Source organism: Xyrauchen texanus, chromosome 33 (assembly GCF_025860055.1).
Source record: "Xyrauchen texanus isolate HMW12.3.18 chromosome 33, RBS_HiC_50CHRs, whole genome shotgun sequence".
Lineage (NCBI taxonomy): Eukaryota > Metazoa > Chordata > Actinopteri > Cypriniformes > Catostomidae > Xyrauchen > Xyrauchen texanus.
This window is the reverse complement of record NC_068308.1, coordinates 17,713,778-17,736,405: the sequence shown is the minus strand read 5'-3', so window position 1 is coordinate 17,736,405 and position 22,628 is coordinate 17,713,778. Positions and strand designations below refer to the sequence as shown.

Here is a 22,628-nt window from a genome sequence, read left to right as displayed (position 1 = left end):
TAGAATAGTTTTAAAAAAAAATACAAATTAATCTGTTGTGGATTGCTTTTACCCCATTATTGTTCTGTCTTGCCCTGGAACCATTAGCAGCCGCGATAAGAAAGGAAGATGATTTTCCAGGGGTGATGGCAGGAGTTGTGGCGCATAAGGTTATGCTTTACGCAGATAATTTTTTATTAATTGTCTCCGACCGCACTAGATCTATGCCTTACCTCCACAGAATTATTAATTACTTTTCTAAATTCTCAGGATACAGAGACAGTTGGTCTAAATCCAAAGCTTTGGTTTTGACAGCGGACTGCCCAGTAATGGCTTTTCAGCCGGGCGCCTTCCAGTCAGGGTTGGACTGGTAATCTGGCATACCGGACATTTTTCGAGCGATGCGGGCAGGTGGGCTTCATTACATTTATCTATGATTGGGAAGGTTAATGTTATTAAAATGGATTGTATTCCAAAATTCAACTACCTGCTACAGTCTCTCCCTGTACATGTCCCCCTCTCTTATTTCAAGCAATTTGATAGCATAGTGAAGTCCTTCATTTGGAATGGTTAGCATCCCAGATTACATTTCAATAAGTTACATAGGCCGATTGAAAAAGGTGGGCTAGGCCAACCCAGGATTCTGTTTTATTATTATGCATTCAGTCTCAGATATTTGGCTCATTGGTCGCTACCACCTGAGAGAGCTCCTCTCTGGTTTTCTATTGAACAGGAAATTCTTGCCCCTATTTCGCCATTGCAAAGTCTTTCTATTAAACTAACTGGAGAAGTTATGTTACACCCCGTTATCTCGCATTTGTACTCGGTATGAACAAAAGTGTCCAGAGTGTTTAATTCAGACATTTATTTAAATGTTGCCTCAAGCATATGGGTCAATCCCAAATTATGTAATAATAAATCCCCTTTTTGCTGGACAGAGTGGATCGTGAGGGGGGTTACATTTAAAATGTGGTTCAACATTTTGGTATTCCAAGATATGGAGTGGTGGTGGTGTAGTGGTCTAAACCACATAACTGGTAAACTGGTAATCAGAAGGTCACTGGTTTGATCCCCACACCCACCACCATTGTGTCCTTGAGCAAGGCACTTAACTCCAGGTTGCTCCGGGGGGATTGTCCGTGTAATAAGGGCTCTGTAAGTCGCTTTGGATAAAAGCGTCTGCCAAATGCATAAATGTAAATGTAAGATTTCAGTTCTGTATGTATTTACAGCCACGCCACCTGCTCTGTATTATTTTTGGGAGTACACCCCCCTAAAATGGCAGATACTCTGGGAGTGGTGATTACTGCTTTTGGAAAAGGTCAAGGTTAAAAATGTATTCTGTTTGTATATGTTTTTCTTTTCTTCATTTAATAGATGAATGAGTTAAAAATGTTATCATAAAAAGAAGATGAGCAAACAATAAAAATAATTCTTCCAGATGTAAACACACATCAAATAGAAGTCTGGGTGATGTACGTGTGCTATCAGGGTTGTAAATATTGTATTTGTTTGTCATTTTGTTGTTAATTTCATTGTTGTGTCTAAAATTTGTTGTGGCTTCCCAGATACCTCTCCAAGAAGTCAGTTTTTAGATCTTTTCATCTGGAAGCATTCCCAAATAGCACGCGTATCATTCAGCAGATGTCTTTGAGACATTTATGATTTAAATTGTTTGTAAATGTGGTCTTTATAAGATGTTTAGCAGCTATTTATGAGATTGTGATGCTTTCCAGATAAAAAGATCTAAAACAGACATCTCAGAGATGTTCGTGTGCTATCTCCTTCACATTCTGATTACCAAACTAAAAAGATCAGATTAACAAACATTCTAAATCATAAGCATCTCAAAGACATCTGCTGAATGACTTATTGACAAGAAACATCTAATAGGTTTAATGCAGATGAACCTAAAAAAAATACATCTTTCTAGATGCAACACACATATTAAATATATATATGTCTGGGTGATGTACATGTGTAATCAGGATTATTTCTGTTGTGTTGTGGCTTATTTCTGTTGTGTTTGCTGCTTTTATTTGCTTGGCTAATTTGGTTGTTTTGTGTAGGCTACCGTATTCAGTGACTAAAAACATCACATAAAATAATAGGTTTAAATTTAGGTAGTATGGACATTTCCCTACCAAGTGTTAGAAAATAAGAGATGTCCCCACCAACATGTGGGCAATTTTATCACATAGAAAATACTTTAATATTAAAATAAAAGCATAGTATAAAGCTAATGGCTATTAAAGTTCCTCAGTATCATAATTCATATTTAAACTGCCCCACCTCTTTTGGAGCAGTGCAGAAACGATGTTGTCACTTGGTACCTGTTACCTTTTTCAGCGCTGTTAGGATGCAGCAATCACAATAATTTTTGATTACTGCATAAAGATTAAAATAATAATAATAAATTCTGGAGATTACATGGGTGAATTTCCATTTGTATTTTATGCCCAGTCGTTGAAATTGAGGATTCTGTTTTTATGGCTGGTAAGCGTCGTCTAAAGGAAGACAACTTTAAATTTAAACAACTGTGCCAAGTAAGGAGTTAAATAGTTGGCAGTGAGGGGAGTTGGAAAGTAGAAAGTAAGGGAAATTATTAATTCTCCCATAATTTATGAGATGTTTGCACCTGTAATTTGTTAATTTAGCCCACCTTTTGTTTAGATTTCCTTTTGTGTATTTTATAGAATGTCACCTTATATCCATTGGACATCATTGTTTTCTAAATGTAGATCTACTAAAAAATATATATTTTGATTTTGCCACATCAGTCTTCGGTTTATTACATCGCATATCATTGTCAAATAATCCAAGTTTTTCCACATATGGCATTTTTCCTTTATATCGAGCGGTCAGGCTGATATTTAATGTGTTTGGCACAAGAAATGGAAAATAATATTATTTTGCCCAAATTACCAGACAGATATTCTTGTATTTTCTTAAAATATTTAGAATATTTTCCTCCTTGTAATATGTCCCTATCAACTTTCAAACCAAACCTATACATCCTTGCATACAATACTAAGCTTTTAATATCAGTCATTGTTTTGTGCATTAATCCCTTTAACAAGCTCTTTTATAGAAATCTTGTTTTGTAGCCAAAGTGGGTAAATGTCTGTGAAACTAACTTAAAGTGTGTTTAAGTGTGAATCTGCTTACAATCATCTCTGCTCACTTACAACACTTACTGTACAAAGAATTGCAAAGCAATAATTGACCATTATAAAATAGCAACACACCTACAAGGTTCTGAAATGTATAGTATTGCTCTGAGAAATTATTATAATTTTTTACAGTTTTTTTTTTTTTACTTAAATTCACAACATTACATTCAAATGGCTGTTTGCAGATAGGATGCTTTATTTTTTGCACATGTTTAGCTAATGAAGAAATACAGATGAGATACTGAGAACTACATTAGTTTAGGACATAACAGTTTCTGACTGCATTACAAAAGAGAAAACAACCAACATTCAAGTGTATGTGTATGTTTTAGTTTAAAATAGTTTTAAATTCCCTTTATCTTATTCGTAGATATAAGCTGTCTTCACTTGCGACTGGGCAGATTTTAATTGGGCGAATAGAGGAGTCGTGCCCCATCTAGTGGATTAATAATAATAATAATAATAATAATAATAATAATAATTTAAACCACTGGAGAATAATGGAGTTCCATTATGACACGCTCTTTAGAATGAGAATAAAGGAACTGAATATTCCGTCAATGCTTGAAAATAGCATAAATGTGATTATCGGAATAAAAGAGTCTGTGTGTCCATCATGCGTCGTGATTTGCATCGGTGACAGTAACTCCTCGCACTCAGTTGTCTGTCATTCCCACCCCCTTGAGCTGTCACACTGGCTGTGACTCAAACCTAGTAAGCTCGACAGTATTTTGGCCATCATAGAAGAATCCTGAGAATCCTGTCTATTCAACTGAACTGATTCGGTTGTTGTCTAGATAGGCAGCTCATGGGGTTTTGAAACACATCCATTGAATCCACCTCTGCCGCCTCTGCTACAGCAGCATTCATCTGACTCGAGCAACCCGGACAAACCATCTGACATCGCAGGCTTATTCGCTCAGGAACACAGCAATCAGCCATTTTAGCCCTGCACGTTTATCCATGCGAAAGGAACAAAGCTTCCATGAGGCACAAAGGCAAAAGGCCGAGAGTTTTAGAGAATAATAAAAACCTGCTCTTTTATTTACGCGAGTTCCCGGTTTCCGCGCTGAATTCTAGCATGTGCCACATGTGACGATTGTAGGAATGTGGACTATGGGATCACAACAGCCCATCATTATCTACAGGTGAGTATTTTATTAAATTTACACACTATATCATTTTCTAAATGAGGCCTGTCATTATTATTGTGTTTTATTATGTTTTATTATAAACAGTATTATTGATTAGCTTCTGTAAAAAATGTAGCTTACGTCAAATTGTTTGAATTTTAGAAGCCACTGATGATAACAGATATAAGTTATTGTATTATTTGATATTTGATCTTACTTTAGGCATTTGGTTTCACATCTTGGTCAAAAGCAATATTGGTTGGTTGGAGGGGCTCCAGTTTTGAGACCAGTACAGACAGTACATCAGAGAAAATGGATTTGTATTATAAGTTTGAACGAAAAATAATTTTATAGTGACAGATGAAACGTCATAGAGAAGTTACTGTAGAAGACGATGTTTACTGTAGAAGACAAAGAGGAAAGAAAATGGTTAATTTAGTGTAATGCTACAGCAATAGATTAATCTGTAGCCAGATGTACTTCGTACATACACACATAGTAGGGACAGTGGTTATCATGTTAGTAATCTAAAAGTAATGTTTTGTGTTGAGGTCCACAGTCATTAGGTTTGTACAATGTAGGCTGCTGATTCATGTACTCGGCTCTTAAATTATGGTGCAGTACCACTCAATCCTCTCTGAAAATTCTAGTGATTTTACTGTTTAAAGTTTAAACCCTCTTTAGACCTGAACAAAACACACACACACATATACACAGTACTGTTCAAAAGTGTTAGGCACATAAAATGTTTCACAAAAGCATTTATCTTAAGATGGTTATTTATATCTTCAGCTTTAGAGTGTCAATAGGAAATATAAATGTTAGAATCCCAAACATTACTTTTGCAAATAGAATAGAAGAACAGGGAGCCCTGCAACATATGTCATGGCCCCCACAGAACCCCCCACTGAACACAGAGTCTGAGATTACATAAAGAGACAGAAGCAATTGAGACTAATTGAGAGCCTAAATAGATAGAAGAACTGTGGCAAATTCTCCAAGATGCTTGGAACATCCTATCTGCATAACAACCAAGAAAAACTGTGTCCAGGTTTACCAAGGAGAATTGGTGCTGTTTTGATGGCAAAAGTGTTCACACCAAATATTGATTTAGGCTAGCTCTTTTTCTGTTTACTAGACTTTCTGTGATGTTAATTGATTAAATAACTATTTATTGCATTAAGTCTTAAGAAATCCTCACTTTGAAAGTTTTTCATTAGTGTCTAAAACCTTTGCACAGTACTGTGTGTGTGTGTGTGTGTGTGTATATATATATATACACACACACACACACACACACACACAATGTATATTGGTATATCATATATATAATATATTGGTGTCTTGTTAGAGACATGGCTATTTAGACAGTTGTTGACTCATAATTTACTGAATCATTCTTTGCTTTCTTGCAAAAGAACGAGTTTCAAATGAGGAGTACACATGAAACTGCTTAACTAATTAAAATGCCCTTACTAAATAAATTTGCATTACTTCACATCATGCAAGGCCCTGATTATCATTGATTGCTCAGTATAAATCTCACCATTTTCTCACATCTATTTTACACTGTGCTCTTAATTTCACAGTGAATCTACTTTAAGTTACCATGGCAGCATTAACCTGAATGTTTTGCACTGTGTGGTGACACTTTTTCATTTGCTTCTGCTCATTTGCAAAAGTATGGTATTGCGCTTTCAGAGAGGAAAAGACCTCAGACAGATAAACTGCCCAATATGTGCCCAGCTTTGTGCTGAGTGAACAAGCTCGCCAAGGATATTTTTTTTCACAGCTGAAGATATCCATGAGTCACCATATTTTCCTGCATGGTAACAAGCTGTCATAGCTACTGTAGCACAGATTCTGGAACGAATAACCGTGTTGTTTGGACCAAGATAGTGAAATTAATTTGATAATCCCCGTGGAATTGCACTAGGCACAGTAACTTTGTTAATGGAATAGAAAGAAAACAGTAGCAAAAGTAAGCCAAAGTCACTGTTGATTAACCAAAAACAGAAAGCATTGTATTATGCTGAGAGAATGTATACAGCCAGTGACCTCTTTATAGCACTTGCCATGATGCCAGATGCAATGTTTCTTGCTCCTCAGATTGGAATCACCTTGGGAGATGACAGATGGATGCATAGGGAGGATCAGAGCCCGCCAGCCAACATCATAAACTCACCATGGACCATAGCTTCAGTTTCAGCACACTGGTAAGTGGTATTGGGGGGGTCAAGAGACAGCTTATCTAAGGTGGGTCATAGGAATGAAATGGCTTTCTCTGACTCCCAACCATTAGCATTTCCACTGCAGCTGCTCCGTCATTCAGATCCTTCCATCCTGAAGTGGGAGGGGGGCAAGGAACGGATCTAAGCCCTCTTCTCACTTCACTTCCCCTCTTCATGAATAGATGATCAAACACAGTCTTATTCTCCCTAACCAGAAAAACTGAATGACAGCATTTACATTAACTGAAATAAAAATGTTGTTAAAAACATTATTGGCAAAAAATTAAACCAAAATAAATTTTCCTCCAAAACGAACTAAAAATAAAAAAGAATGACCACAAGTTAATAGTTTTAGTTTTTGATACACAGTAGGTCATACTGTGAAACCTACATTCCTCAAAACAATGATTGACTGACGAGTTTCTAGAGAAAGCTGTTTCTTTTTTTGCCATTTTTGACCTAATATTGACTTAAAAACATTCCAGTCTATTCTATACCGTGGCAACTCAAAAACAAACACAAAGACAATGTTAAGCTTCATATAACAAACCAAATAGATTTCAACTGTGTTTGATATAATGGCAAGTTATTTTCTAGAACCAAATTAGCAATTTAGCATGATTACTCAAGGATAAGGTGTTGGAGTGATGGCTGCTGGAAATGGGACCTGTCTAGATTTGATCAAAAGCTTCCTGTCACAGTGTAGTACCCCCAACAAAAAAACACTGTAAAATTTTAAAAGAGAGGGAAAAGTCCAACGCGGTGCGGCAGTGGGAGAGAGAGAGGAGTGAGAGAGAAAGAAAAAAACACTTACTTGCCGGTTCTCTGATATGCCGTAGCTTGGTCCTCGGCCACTCCTCCACCCTCTAACGGACAACAGCCGTGCCTCCCCGGGCGGATCGGAGGCAGTCCTCCAGCCCCTGGTGGATTGAACACCCCACCGCATTCTCGGGGAACAGAAGGGGTCTCCCCGCCCCTGGCAGCGTGTGACAGGGTGGAGGGCGGGGCCGGGTGTGTAGAATCACGACCTGGCCCCGCCCTCTGCCTTGTCACAATGAAATGATTTGATATCACGAGAAATAGGCAAAACATTAAAGACAGCAGTAAAAGGCAAAAAAAAAAGACAAAAAAAACAACAACATTTGATATAGTTACGGGACACAGTTGTCCAGCATCTGCGAAGAGCATCAAATCTAGCACAGGTGCAATAACATTCAGTATTTTCACAAAGTTTAACTGCATAAGTTACATTTAAATTTATATATTTACATTTTACCAGGTAAATCAATTTACAGCGCAAACTATGGTTACTCCAGGGATGCTTGTGTATCAGCATTATGCGCTGGAAATGTCCCGCCCAAATATTATTGGTTAGCAAATATCCAATCGTGTCGAAATTAACATTCTGATTGGTGGATCAGCTTAGTCAGATTGTCTGACTTGTCCATGCCAACAGTTGTGCTCCTGCCTCCTGCAGCTCCGTGCACGTTTAGAGACAATCTCTGTAGAATCTCTGTTAAAAAAAAAAAAAAAACACACAGTTCACTCAACGGTGCAGCGGCATTGCATCAATAGATTGAAAAAAGTTATTTGTCAAAAATGTACTTGTTGCTCTGGAGGCCAAACGTATCATCACTTATTTTAGGTGGTCATATATAGGCCTTTATTATAAAATGCTACTGTAGCAATAACACTAGAAAACCTTGATAGGTTTCACAGCATTATACATATTTAAATGGCAGCCCCAAAATACTATGTCCACACTAATACATTTTCATTTGAAAACGTGTTAATTTAGCCATATTTACGCCTCTTTTCCACACTAGAACAGCATTTTCCTCCACTGGAAATGGAATGTTTGAAAACTCTCTCCGTTATCACAAACTTTGGAAAAAGATGTTGTAAAGAAACTGAAAGAGGAGTTTTCAAACTAAAGCAGATCAGTGTGGATGTGGCTTAAAAATAAAATTAATGCTAAATATAGGGGGAAGATGAGGAAAAGGCCCCCTTAAGATGAATGTGTATTTACTTTTAAATTGAACTGCACATCTTCTTTTCAGACATTTATAAAGTGAAAGATTGTGACAAATGTAAAAATAAAATCTAAATTAAAAGATAAGTTCAAAATTAAAAACTTTAATAACCCCCGACATGAACCCTTTCTTCAGTGGCTAACAATAGTGTAGTATTTTGATGTCTATTGATTTTGCTCTCCACTAGCAGTCACAAATTGTTTGGGCATGTCCACTTTTCAAAGTCGAGCAACCCGTCATGTCCAACAAGTGTAACATCTCTGCAGGCCCTTATTGGAGTCCATCAGAGTCCTGCTGCATGTTGATAAAATGGCCACTCTTTTCAGTGACCTTAAAACAGAGGCTCTGTGTTGTCATTAATATGGGAGCTGGAAGCAAACTCAGCGTGGGTGCTACCGGGTGTTCCGGATTTTGCACAAGCTAAGTGATGAACAGAGCTTATGTTGTGTGTGAAATCTTTTGGGAATAAATGCTTTGTGCTCTGATGCTTTGCAGAAGAAACTAGCGGCTGAGCCGGACCACACTGACATTACTCTACCGGCGGTGGAGCGCATCCGGGCCCTCAGCAAAATGGGCTACAACATTGAGATAAATGAAGACATCGCCCCACGGCGATACTTCCGCTCTGGCGTGGAAATGGAGCGTATGGCAGCTGTTTATCTAGAGGAGGGCAGTCTGGAGAATGCCTTTGTCCTCTACAACAAGTTCATCACGTATTGTCTTTTAGCATATTATTAATCTTCACATAGACAACCAGTGAAAAGTTTGGACACACATGACTTTTTAACTTATAAGGGTTAGCTGAAATGTTCAAACCTTGCTTTGTAGACACATATACATTTTGCCTACATATGAATTTAGTTATAACAACTAAAATTGCATATTTTATTAAAAAGTAATGATTATTATTTTTTTAAATGGATGAGTTGGACTGGATATTGAAGGAAAGGAGGGAACAAAGGACTGGCATAGATGGAAACTCCTTCAATACTGTTTAAATACAATCCTAGTTTGACAACTCATGAAGTTGGTTGTGTGAATGGAGTGTGCAGAGCTGTAATCTAGGCAAATGGTTGCTACTTTGAAGAAACCAAAATATATAAGAAAGGTTCAGTTTGTTTAACATTTTTTATCACTAACAGTGTTGGGTGTAATCTGATTACAATGCAATTAGTTACAGTAATATAATTACCGTTGAATCTAAAAAGTAGTGTAATGCATTACCGTGGCAGGGAGGAGGGTGAGGCCGGGTCATGTTGCTGCACACGCAGCCCCTAATCAGGCTAATCAAACCCTCAAGAGGGATAAAGGCGACCAGAGGCGACAGTTCCAGGGAGAGAGATAGTTACAGGCAGCTTGTCTTTTTTTTGTTTGTTTTAAACTATTATTTATATTGTTAAGCCGGTTCTCGCCTCCTCCTTTCCATTGAACATTGTTACAATTACATGACCAATTCTTGTAATGAGATTACAGTTACTAGCTTTCAATTAATTTAATTACTTTTAATTACAATACATGGTTTACACATATTTGTTTTACAGCTGAAGAGAGTTTGTCTCCTAACTAATCATTAAAAGGAAGAAACAAGTGTATGGCTCGGATGCAAGGAGGAAATATAGACATTATTTTGAATTTGCAGAGAAATTTAGAATTTTTATGTAAAAAGTGTTTTGCAAAGTAAAGTAAATAGTAATGTAATTACTTTTTCAATGAGTAATCTGTAAAGTAATCTTATTACAATTTAGAGACTTAATTAGTCATTTGCAACTTACCCAACACTGATCACTACATAATTCCAATACTCCAATATGTGCTATTTCATTGTTTTAATGAAAATGTGGAAAATAGTAATAGTTAATAAGTCGGTGTGTCCAGATTTTGCCTGGTAGTGTACATTTGCTCTCTTTTACATATTTTTTAAAGTTATTATAAATGTAAGTTATACCTTGTCACAATCCAACAAACAGCGATTGTGTCATATGTAAAGCATTTTAATATTTCTCTTCTCGGTTTATGTAATGCGCCTGTAATTTCAATATTCCTCATATAATCTGTCATGATATCACTTGTATAAATAATTGCCATCAATCCATAGCTCTATTTTCCTGTTTCACTTCTGTATAGTTTATTTGTGGAGAAGCTCCCCTGTCACAGGGAGTATCAGCAGTGCAACGTCCCTGAGAAACAAGTGATAATGAAGGTAAGCCCCTGGCACTGATGGAGCCCTGTGGCGCTCCGCTCACTGTAAATCTGATTAGCATCATGCTCAATTACCTTGGCTAGAGGACCTGTCAGGCTCCCAACTGCTCGCTGTGCCACACATGGTCAGTTTGCGTTGTTTAGACACATATTCTGCTTTCATGAAACTGACTTCGGGTCTCAGATCAAAAGCTTATTCCTGGTCACTTTACATATTAAACTTTGTTTAATGAACAGACTTCTAATGAAATAAAGACCCCTATGAAATGGCTTGATGAATGCAGTTTATTTTCTGCATTGGCATATTTCCTTTTAAAACAGGAAGTTTGGGTAAGACATATTAATTTGTATATAGCTAGTAGCCTTTTTAAGCATATTTAAAGTTGATTTAGTCAACTTTAAGCAGTAAACTAGAATGTAGCTGGCTTCAAAGCTATTAGACATGGACTAAAGGCCACAAAACTCCCATCTTGATTTCATGGGGTCTTTTGTTTGGAGCATGTTAATATTTATGACATTCTAATTCGAATGTCATCCTGGATATTTATTCTAATACATTTTTCTGTCAATAGTGCCTGATTTATCTTTTGTTCATATTTGACCTAATAATCCTAATGTTTACCGAGTGCCCTTGAATGCAAAATATGAGTAATGGGCTTAAGTTTCTTTATTCCCAGCTGCCTTGAAAAATCATTAAATTCCCCCTGAGAGCTTGAGATAGCTTGTATTGATCTGGTTCTCAATTGTGTCTGTAACACAATTCCTAATGTTAATGTCCAGAAATTACAGGAAGTGGCTTTTCCACAAAAGGAACAGTTGAAGAGACTTCTCCATGAGAAATACAGCAAGGAACACAGTGACTATCTGAAGAGTCAGGTAAGATATAGCAGTGGTATATCTGTTTATTCATTTCAAATTCCTGTATTGAAGACAAGTTTTTGTGGTTCTTAAGCTCAGGGTTCACACTGTTATGGAAAAGCTGAAAATACCAGGGAATTTTTAAATTGTTACTTAAAATAGTAATCTACATAAATAATATATTAAAATGAAGCATAACCCTATAATGTTCTTAAAAGTAATTAAATTAATTGAAAGTCATTAACTAATCTGATTCAAATAATTTAAAATGTAATGCATTACACTATGTTTTGAATAAAAAGTAATTAGATTACAGTAATTTATTTATTTGTAGTTGGATTACACCAAACACTGCTTATAGGCCTGGAAAATTGTCTAATTGGCTAGAATGTTTTTTTTTTTTTAGAAGAATCTGTATAAAATATATTTTTTTTAAACATTACCTCAATAAATAATCAGGAAAAACTGGAAATGTAAAGGCAATTCATTGGTCAAGAAATGTTCAAACCCTGCTTATGTTTGGATAATCTTAGAAGACAGGAGAGAATTTTAATAATGTGTCATTTTGTGTGAATACTTGTGCAGAGCCAAGCCATGTCAGTTGAGATGTGTGGTGAACGACTGCAGAAGATGTCTCTGTTGGAGGAGGAAAGGCAGCGTGTGGCACTGCTCAGGAAGATGCAGATAGAGTCTGAACAGTTCCGCTTTTTCGAGGACCAATTGCGTAGACAAGAGCTGGCTTGTCAAAGCGAAGAAGCTGTCCCCAAAGTGCCTGAACAAACCGATGGGTCCTGCTTGTCCCAGACCTCGAAAAACCATATGCGCCTTGACCCCAATCGTAACAGACCAGTGGTCCCTGTCCCTAAACCAGCAGCCACCTTAGCAGCTGTGCAAAGTGAGTTCCCTCACATAGCTGTCTCCCTGTTCATTCATTCATGTTCATTCATGTTTTTAGTGATCTGTATTTTAGTAGAGGTTAAATTGGGATGGAATGATCCGGAAACACATGCTTCTAATATACATCCACTAATATGCAATAGCAATTTTGCCTAAAAGAGAATATTCCTACTAAAAGACTGGCACTTACAAAAGCGTCTTTTTCAAAATGCCTTTTCGTTTGTGTGTTATACCTGGTTGCGATCGATATCTCTCCGCTTCTGACGGCCACGATCGCTATCTCACGTGCTTGGGTGCTACCTACGCAGAGACTGCGTTCGTGGATGGTTCATGCCCTCATTGCGAGAGTATAAACATGACTACATTGCGGTCGCGGCTGTCCTTCATCAGAGGGAAAGTCACCCCAGCGGCTCCCTGGCTCGGTTGTTCTACCTATGGTTATGATGCGGAGTCGGTTAGCACCGGGGGTGATCTGGGGACTTCAATCAATGGGAGCCTCTCTGCTGGGAAACCCCCCCACGGACCTCCCAATCCCCACCACGCTCGTATTCCCTGGTCGAGTTCTGGGATGAGACCACGGGCCTGTCTCAGGGCGGGTTCGCGGTCTCATTCAGGGCTTGTGAAAAGGATGAGCTATCGATTGCAGTATCGGAGAGCGGGCTCGTCATGTCTGATGCGTAAGACTCAGCTGGACTCCCACCCTCGGGTGAGGTAGCCCAGTCGCATTCTGATGCGGGGCTGGCGCCCATTCTTGCACGGGCAGCCGCGAGTGTCAGGCTGGAGTGTAACCCTCCGACTTCTGCACTTCAGGAGCTAGTAAGAAGACCACAAAAAACTATAATTATCTGACTTTACATTTTATTTACATAAAGACTTTTTAAAAAAATTTTAAACCTACAATACCATTTAAAAGAAGTCTCTTGTGTTTACCAAGACTGCATTTATTTGATCCAAAATACAGTAAAACTGTGATATTGTGAACTCTTTTTACAATTAAAAAAAACAGGTTTCTATTTGAATATATTGTAAAATGCAATTTGTGATCAAAGTTGAGTTTTCAGCATCATTACTGCAGTCTTCAGTGTCACATGATCCTTCAGAAATCATTATAATATGCTGATTTTCTAATATGGGCATATTTACATCACATTTGACACATTTACACCCAAACTCATATTTGCAAGCACAAGCTTTGTTGATGATGAGGCAGCATAAACACTAGTTAAAATATATTCTAAATTATCTACATATTATATTTATATAATGCAGCATACAATTTAAATGCCTGCTTTAGCCGAAACAACATTTAAATGTAACTAAAACTTGCTTATTAGGACATATTTCAATACTCTGAATCCTGGCTGACAAGTCTGGAAACAGTCCCACTAATAAAATATGTACATGTTTATATAAAATAGCATGTCAACTAATTTGTAAGTAAAACTAAATGACTTACTCATCCAAAATGTTATCCTCAGCTGGATCACATCTCTCTTCAAAATGCAAACGTTTATTGGAGTCCCGCTCTTCTTCTGAGGAAAATGTGGAATTTTACCGTATGAATAGTGCCCTCTGCCCGTGGGTGTGATCACATTTGGGATAATTAGCTGAGCCAGGAGAAACTGTACTTCGCTTTGTTTCATACAGATTACATTGCATGAGAATATTTGTTTAAAATTGTTATTGTTTTATTTAAAAGTAGACATTTTAAGCTTTCTTTAGACATATGTTTCATGTTTGTGTGATAAGTATTCGCTGAGTTTCAGTTAATTTTTGTGACGTGTTTCAGAAACATGCTCACGAACACAGAGTCTGCTGAAAGCTCACCCTTTATTTTACAAAAGCACAAGATTTTGTTGTTATTGTGAGTGTACACAAATAAAAGTAGACCCTTTATAGTCTCTAATGATGTCTTACACTTATCTCTATGCCCCAAAATGATGGAGTATTTTATGTTGTTTCTGCTGTAATGACGGAAAAATCCATCGACCCCAGAGGGTTAAGGGAGAAAAAAGAGAAGAGGCCACGGCTGGGTCAGCCGGTCCTTATTTTTTGAGCAGTCGACTTGTCCCTGAGGTGCAGGGGATATATATGCAAGTAGACATTTTGCAAAGTTTTTCCAGCAAATATATGTATATAGAACTAGTGGTTGACCGATATCTACTTTTTAAATGGCAAACACCGATACAATATCTACATTGGAGGGGAGCGATGACTGATATAATGGCATTTAACGATGGAAAATTAAATAAAAAATTCCTAAATTGAAATGAACACTGCAATTTTTACTCAATGTAAAGCAATTATCCTGACCTCATTGAATTTGAGAGTTTTTACAAGCAATTTAATATCTTTCATTCAGATTTTCATTGAGCCAACATAATTTTGTTGGATTAGGTCAAATCAGTGTTCTATAGTAGTTTTAACTCAACTTTATTCGGTTCGTAAATGTACTAATGTTTAATTTAATTAATTACTTATGTTGGTCCAACTTCATTTATTTTTTTAATCATTAGTATATGCCAGGAAGGCAAGTTTAAGAACATTTAAAACTGTCATTTTAAAAGTAACTGCTTTTAGAGCTAAGCAGCACTCAAATCAGCATACAGCCTCAATCTTAGCACAAGCAACAATCTTCACCACAATGGTAACTCCGAAAACATCAGCATAACAGACACTTTTTAAATACCAACATAAAAGAACATTAAACATGACCAAATCTCCTCCTATTCTCGTCTTTTTTTTTTGAGTGATTGTTTTAATATAGCTCATTATGTTTTGTGGAGATGGAGAGGTCATAATAAATATGACCTACTCTGTAAAATAAGTTTTGTCTGGTAACATAAAAATGTGCCTCATGTGGTAACCTCTAAATTAACTGGTTTTAGTCAAGTCAAAAATGTTATTTAATCTGACTAAGTTAACCTGATAAATTGGGTAACTCTGACTAAAGTCATTTTTATGGGTTAGATCAAGTAGAAATAAATACTTACGATAGCAATTTTTCTATGCACCAAAATCAACACCATATTTTAGGGTTAAACCCTCATTATTAACCGTATTACAATATGTGGCTCTCTGTTTGTAGATCAGCGTGTGGAAGGCCTGAGGCGGGTTTTAATCCCACGAGACCTGACTTACAGATTCCTGCTTTTGGCTGACAGTAACACAGCCAGAGGAATTGAGACCTGTGGAGTTCTCTGTGGAAAGCTGGTAAGCCCTCAGCCAGATCAAACATCCTCCCTGTGGGTGTGAGTGAGAAACTGTTCTAACCCTTTTTTCAGAACTGACTGAAGTTGAATTTCCTGATTTTATCGGGTTATCTGACCCTTCCCTGGAAGTGAGTGTTAATATGGGTTCGGGATTGCTTAAAGGCCGATTGTTATTATTCCTTTTTTTTATTTTATTCAATTTTTACCCTTTTTCTCTAATTTAGAATGCCCAATTCCCACTACTTACTAGATCCTCGGGGTGGCGCGGTATACTGGACAAGTCTCAGTCGCCTCCGCTTCTGAGACAGTCAATCTGCGCATCGTATCTCATGGCTCGTTGTGCATGACACTGCGGAGACTCACAGCATGTGGAGGCTCACGCTACTCTCTGCGATCCAAGCACAACTTACCATGTGCCCCATTGAGAGCGAGAACCACTGATCATGACCACAAGGAGGCTACTCCATGTGACTCTAACCTCCTTAGCAATTGGGCCAATTTGTTTGCTTAGGAGACCTGGCTGGAGTCACTCAGCACACCCATTGTTATTATTCTTTAGCTATTTACACATATGCATCCCATCCCTTTCTCATTCACTGTAAAATTAAGTGAGTGTAGGTGTTGCGCATTCAGTGTACATACTAGGAATTTGAAGAGAACTTCCTCATACTTTCACCACACATGGAATAGTGATTATTCAGTATTCATTAACAGCCTGAGACCTGTTTCACATAGCTTGCGCAAGTGACACTTATTTCAATGCATTGTAAACCTATTTATGGCATCTTGTGCAGTATATGCTTTTATGAAGCAACATAAAATAATAAAGGTAACTACTTGCCTAATGTTTGCCTAATTACAGAATTCATACAATTTAAGCAATTTATAGTTACACTAAGGGGTTTGGGTTCCATGTAGTGGCGTGCAGTCCTTAAATCACGTACCCCCTGGTTTTTAGTCTGTTAATTTTGAAGACAATAATGCGTATAAATAAAATAATTATGTAATTCAAATTCTTCTCTGTGAACGGTTGTATTTTTAACGCACTTTTATGCTTAACCTCGTTTTGCCGACCCCCAACGTTAAGATAATCAATTTGATTGGTCAGATTTTCTGTTGCTCCGCTAATAAAATTGATTTACATAATTGATTTACAGAACTTCAAAATATCCCATAAAGGATTGAGCACTAATGCACAATAATAAGCACAATGCACAATAATAAGCACTAATGCACAATAATAAGCAGTTTTGATGGGCTACCACGGCTCATTTACAGTACACTCTTCATCAGACAGGAAAGACAATGCAAAGATTGTTAAAGTGATAGCTCTCCCAAAAATGAAAATTCTCAGAATTACTCACAATCATGCCATTCTAGATGTGTTTGACTTTCTTCACCTGACCACAAATTATTTATTTTTTGCATATCTCAGCTCTTTATGTCCATACAATTCAAGTTGATGGTAACCAAACTTTGAAATTCCAAAAAGCACATAAAACGGCAACAGAAAAGTTACCCATATGATTCCAGTGGTTTAATCCATGTCTTCTGAAGCGATCCAATCGGTTTTGGGTGAGAACACACCAAAATGTACATATTTTTTTCACTGTACATCTTGCCATTGCCGTCTCATGATTACAAGTTCGATTACACTTCCTAGTGCTTGACACATGCGCTAGGAAGTGTAATGAACCTTGAAATCAAGATCGCAAAGGAGACTGATGATGTCAGGATTTATAGTGAAAAACTATAAAAAGCTATATTTTGGTCAGTTCTCACCCAAAACCATTTGGATCGCTTTGGATGACATGGACTAAACCTCTGGAGTCGCATTGATTACTTTTTTTTTGCCTTTATGTGCTTTTTGGAGCTTCAAAGGACCCTATTCACTTGCATCGAATGGACCTACTGAGCTGAGGAATTTAAGTGTTCTTTTTTTGTTCAGCAGAGGGAATTCATTTTGGTCTGCTGTACTTTTAAGTTATATTAAATATATCTACATTTGCTTTTTAAAAGGCAGAAAGAACGTTTCATAATTTTATTAACTTTTCTGTCAGTTTTTGTCACCCCATCTTTGAATGATTTGAAGAGACTGCGCTCCTCTTTTTCCAAGGAAATTATGGACTATTTGGATGTAATTGGATTGTGTTTACATTCACATTTATTCATTAAGCAGATGCTTTTATTCAGAAGAGAGTTACAACTGAGAAATGTGAATGATCCTAATAGTGGGATATATGCCAATCTGAAATGTGGTTAATACATAAGCTGAAATCTGAGTTTTTCCCAACAGGCGCACAACGAGTTTGTGCTTACCCACGTGATCGTTCCCAAGCAGTCTGCCGGCCCTGATTACTGTGACATGGAGAATGTGGAAGAGCTGTTCAGTTATCAGGACCACCATAACCTTCTGACCCTGGGCTGGATCCATGTGGGTGGCTCTCTCTTATATTTATGGAAACCTGGAAATTTGAGACCATTTTAAAAATGTGTTGCCATGCCTAGAAGGTCATGGAAATTCTTATGGTGAACTACTTGGTAGCTGATTATACATGTACAGTATTTTTGAAAACTAGCTTATTTGTCCCACAGACGCACCCGACTCAGACGGCTTTTCTCTCCAGCGTAGATCTGCACACACACAGCTCTTATCAGCTCATGCTGCCTGAGGCCATCGCTATTGTTTGCTCACCTAAACATAATGAGTGAGTATGACCCTCCCAAAACTCCCACACCCTTCATTGTGCTCATACAACCTCACAGCTTTTTCATTTCACAGCCTCTAAAGCTCTTCAGCTTTATTTACTTTTATTAACAAAAGAGTTTGTATTGTCTAATAATAGATACATTTAATCATCCATGAAGCATTTTAACTCTCATTAATGAACATTTACAAATTCAACACATGACAATGATGACAGATAGATTAGTTTGTAAATACTCTGTATAGTGCAAATTAATTCAGCCCTCCACTAACATTGTTTCATGACAGATTCTTATCATACCAAAGTAGTCACAGCACTAACAAAATGTACCAAAAAGTACTATTGGTCGATTGATATGATAAACATTTTTTTTGGGTGCTGATATCTAGAGAGCAGGATGGCAAATATAATGGTGAAATATGAGACGCTCACAAATGCTGTGTCCGATTATGCATATTTCCATACTAAATAGAATGCCAATAGAGTAGTATCATAATCCTCACTATTCATAAAACAGTAAGCTGGAAATACCCGGATGTCCTACTATTTTTGGCGAGATTCTGAAGTGCGGATTGACTGGACAGCTATCCTATAATCACTCGGGAGCCGAGTCGTCATCATGTTCAAACGGTGGATTTAAAAAAACTGCAGAGAACAGTGAGTCGGATGGTTATTTTTAGCTGTAAGTGATATATTTACCCACTGAGCACTTGATTATGAACGCTATGATTCTATTAAAATGCCTGGTGTGGTCTTCTGCTGTTGTAGCCGAGCTTTTTTTAGCTTAGCTTGGAAAACTTGGAGCACCGTCATCGTGTGGATTGCGTAACCAGTTTGGCCCGACAATTGAGTATGCTCTTCTAGTGCTGATGTTAGTCGACATGGCTTAGAAAAATGAACGGGGCTTGAGTTCCATGCTCTTTTACTCACCGGGCAGAGATGTGCCTCTACCGCCTCTTTCGGGGGGTAGTTGGGCATAATCTTTTGTCTTCCCTGTGGTCCACTTTATTGAGATGAGTGGAATTACTGTGCAAGTGAGCTCAATAGGGCGCGCGGTAGGATTTTTTCAGTTCGTTATAAACTTCCGGGAAGAGCGGGGCTGATCTGCTGTTCGTGGTCACTTGACGGTGTGCGAACTGCACAAACCATTCATCAAGACGAGATTTTTCAGGTTTCTCAGAAGATTACTTGATTACCCTTGAAAGGACATGAAGCATCTCCTTTTCCGTTTGTATACTTTTGACTGTACAGCACTTTGGTCAACCTTGTTTGTTTTTAAATGTGCTATATAAATAAATAATGATTGAGTGATTCAGAGGTACGTGCATGCTCCTCACCCTCGCTGGGGGAAGGGGCGGCAGCGTTATCCACTGACCTCTCGCCAGATGCAGCGAGAGACATAACATCATCAGAACCATTGAACGTGATGAGGCTGTGCTCTCACTAAAGTGTTGCATTCTGAGATGCTATTCTGCTCACTACAATTGCACTTTCAGCTCGAACCAGTCCGGCCATTCTCCGTTGACCTCTCTCATTACCAAGGCGTTTCCATCCACAGAACTGCCACTCACTGGATGTTTTTTGTTTTTGGCACAATTCTGAGTAAACTCTAGAGACTGTGTTCCTAATAAAGTGCTCAGTGAGTGTATATGTAGAAAGGGTTACCGAAAGTTTTTACTTGTTTTTAAATATTGCTTGTTTACCAAAACCAGAGTAAAGTATTTTGCTGTTGTTGTTATTATATCATGTATTAGAATGTCCACATTCCTGAATCTATTCATGCTACTCACCTGCATACTGTACCTAAAGAACACACTTTTTTACCAGCCGAGAAGTTCTGTTAATTGCCTAAGGCAACTCATTATAGGCAATCTATAAGTCAAATTGGCCAAATATTGGCCCAGTTAATCGTCTTGATGACATATCGATCTATCACTAAAAGTACCATGTTGTTTTTGGTTTATGGTTTTCTTTGAAGTACATTTACCCTTTACAGTAAATGGCATGGGACATTAATTATTGTAATCATTCAGTACCATGGTATGTATCAAAGTACCACTTACTGTATTTTTGTAAGGTTGGGGTAGTTTAGTAAGAAGAATATGAAAAAAACTATGACATTTTTGAAACGTGTTGTTTTGCTGCTTTAGCACAGGTGTGTTCAGACTCACCAGTGCTGGAATGGGAGAAGTGGCTGGTTGCAGATTGAAAGGCTTTCACCCCCACTCTAAAGACCCTCCTCTGTTCACAGTAAGAACACCCTGTTGCTGCCGTGAAGATGAAAAATAGCAGCCACATATATGCCATCTGTTATTTGTTAACATCAAAAGTGAAGCACGTTTAGAGAAGTGAAAAACTGCTGTTTCTATTTGCAGATTTGCAAGCACGTTGTGTTAAAGGATGCGAAAACGACAGTGCTGGACCTCAGGTGACAGAGTAAGAGGAGAGATACTGTACTATGAGAAAACCATTGAGAATATCTATTTATATCTTTGTTTACTTGAAGGCTTTTTGTATTTATTTATTTTACAAAAAGGTGTGAAATAGAATCCCTCAGCTCCACAGTTTGCTGTGAGCAGGTTTAGTGAAGCTGTTGAGATGTTCCAATGGCATTTTAAGCTTTTTGTTTGTGGCCACGTGTTTTTTGAAAAATTTATTTCGGAGCATAATTTGTCTTATGATCTAACTGCTTTTTTGGTTCTGTGTCCTCAAGGTGGCATCATTTAGCAAGAAATATTAGGAGGCTGCTGCAATGTAACTATAGCACATTTAAGGAAGTTGTGTGTGTGTGTGTGTGTGCGCGCGCGCGTGTGTGATTTTTGCCTTTGATATCAGCTGGTATCACTTGCTGTTCTCACTGTAACGTGGTTTAAACTGAAAAGGTGAGGTTTATGTGAGTTTAAGGGAGACATTTCTAGGCCTTCTTACTGTTATAGACATACATGAGAATATTTGTTATGGATTAAAATGTTTAATAATTGATGATTATGCTGAAGTACATCTATTGTATCTTTACAGTGTTGCAACACATACAACTTAGAATCTGGCTTTCAATTAAGTGAAGACAATTTCAGGCTTAAAAGATTTCTGTTGTTTCAAACTTAAATGAGGCAATATATTTGTGTTGGTCATTAGAATGGACTGACTCGCTCAGAATTTTAAAAGGGTCACTTGACAATATAAATAAGTAGATAAATGTTCCCCTGTATAGGGGATCTCTTAGCCCAAACCCAAAGCTCCCCAGAAAAATAAGCAAAGAAAAAGGCATTACTAGAGGTTCTCTTACCATCAGGTTCTTCACAGCACTAATCTCAGGGTACCATTCCCTCATTATAACAACCAGATGTGATTTTTTTTTTTTTTTTTTTTTTTTAATAAAATCCAGTAATTTTATGTTTGAGGATAAAGTTCATTTTTTTAACAGCATAAGAAGATAAAAGGAGAGGTATTCTGAGCTACAGTGGCCCCAGTTATTTATATATATATATATATATATATATATATATATATATATATATATATATATATATAAATTGCAGTTATAAATGATAAAACAATAGATACAAATAGGTTCAAATTCATGACAAAAAGCATTTGAACACTTGGTTGTCAAATTCTGTGGAAAATGTCTAAAGTTAATTTGATCTTAATGTAACACATCTGAAAAAAAAAAAAGGTCTAGCATAATTTATACGCAGATGCCCCTTGCTTTGATATTTTGTGTTGAGACATTCATAAATGTGCTATGACTTATGTGTCCAAATATTTGGGGCTACTGTATGAGTTCATCCATGCAATTCAGTAAGGGTGTTCAGTATACAATGTGTTTCTTGTACTTTATGTGGCATTGAATTGAGGGATTTGTGCCAGTGGTCTCACTGATATGTGCTGTGCTGCTGCAGGAAGCTTAAATGTCTGTAAGCACCATCCTTCCCTCAGCCTATTTGTTAATAAAAGCAAAAGACCTCTGCTATGAAACACTGTGACTGTTGTTGTTTTATTTTTAAATCTGCATTTTGTTTGGAGAGAACAATGTCATCATCATGGGTTTTCCCAGCAAACATTTGCATGCCATGTATGATGAAATGTGGAGCAACCTGTGTGGATGACTCATTGCAGATCGTTAATGCTCACATATTCTTCTATATATCCAATCTAATGTGTGTTTAATTATTTTCATTTCAGTGTTTCCACTGTGTTCTTGT

General features: G+C 37.4%; 1 protein-coding gene across 2 annotated transcripts; it reads left to right on the top strand.

Annotated features, from left to right (window-relative positions):
- Nucleotides 1-3,901: 3,901 nt before the first annotated feature.
- On the top strand, nucleotides 3,902-21,932 carry LOC127626415 (AMSH-like protease). Of its 2 annotated transcripts, none has more exons than XM_052102156.1 (11): nucleotides 3,902-4,300; nucleotides 6,395-6,501; nucleotides 9,045-9,262; nucleotides 10,674-10,749; nucleotides 11,529-11,624; nucleotides 12,192-12,501; nucleotides 15,592-15,716; nucleotides 18,012-18,149; nucleotides 18,311-18,423; nucleotides 20,579-20,673; nucleotides 20,799-21,932. In XM_052102156.1, exons 2-10 carry the CDS (start codon nucleotides 6,472-6,474, stop codon nucleotides 20,652-20,654), a joined length of 1,182 nt encoding a protein of 393 aa, XP_051958116.1. In that variant the 5' UTR covers nucleotides 3,902-4,300; nucleotides 6,395-6,471; the 3' UTR covers nucleotides 20,655-20,673; nucleotides 20,799-21,932. The 2 variants fall into 2 exon arrangements, with proteins under 2 accessions (XP_051958116.1, XP_051958115.1); XM_052102155.1 differs by having other exon boundaries at nucleotides 20,574-20,673.
- The last annotated feature ends 696 nt before the right edge of the window (nucleotides 21,933-22,628 follow it).

Bases quoted from the DNA above. Each gene is read 5' to 3' on its own strand.
- LOC127626415 (XM_052102155.1), top strand. From the start codon at position 6,472: ATGGACCATAGCTTCAGTTTCAGCACACTG. The intron at 11,625-12,191 runs GTAAGATATAGC...ATACTTGTGCAG, and splicing joins GTGACTATCTGAAGAGTCAG to AGCCAAGCCATGTCAGTTGA. The intron at 18,424-20,573 runs GTGAGTATGACC...TTGCTGCTTTAG, and splicing joins TGCTCACCTAAACATAATGA to CACAGGTGTGTTCAGACTCA.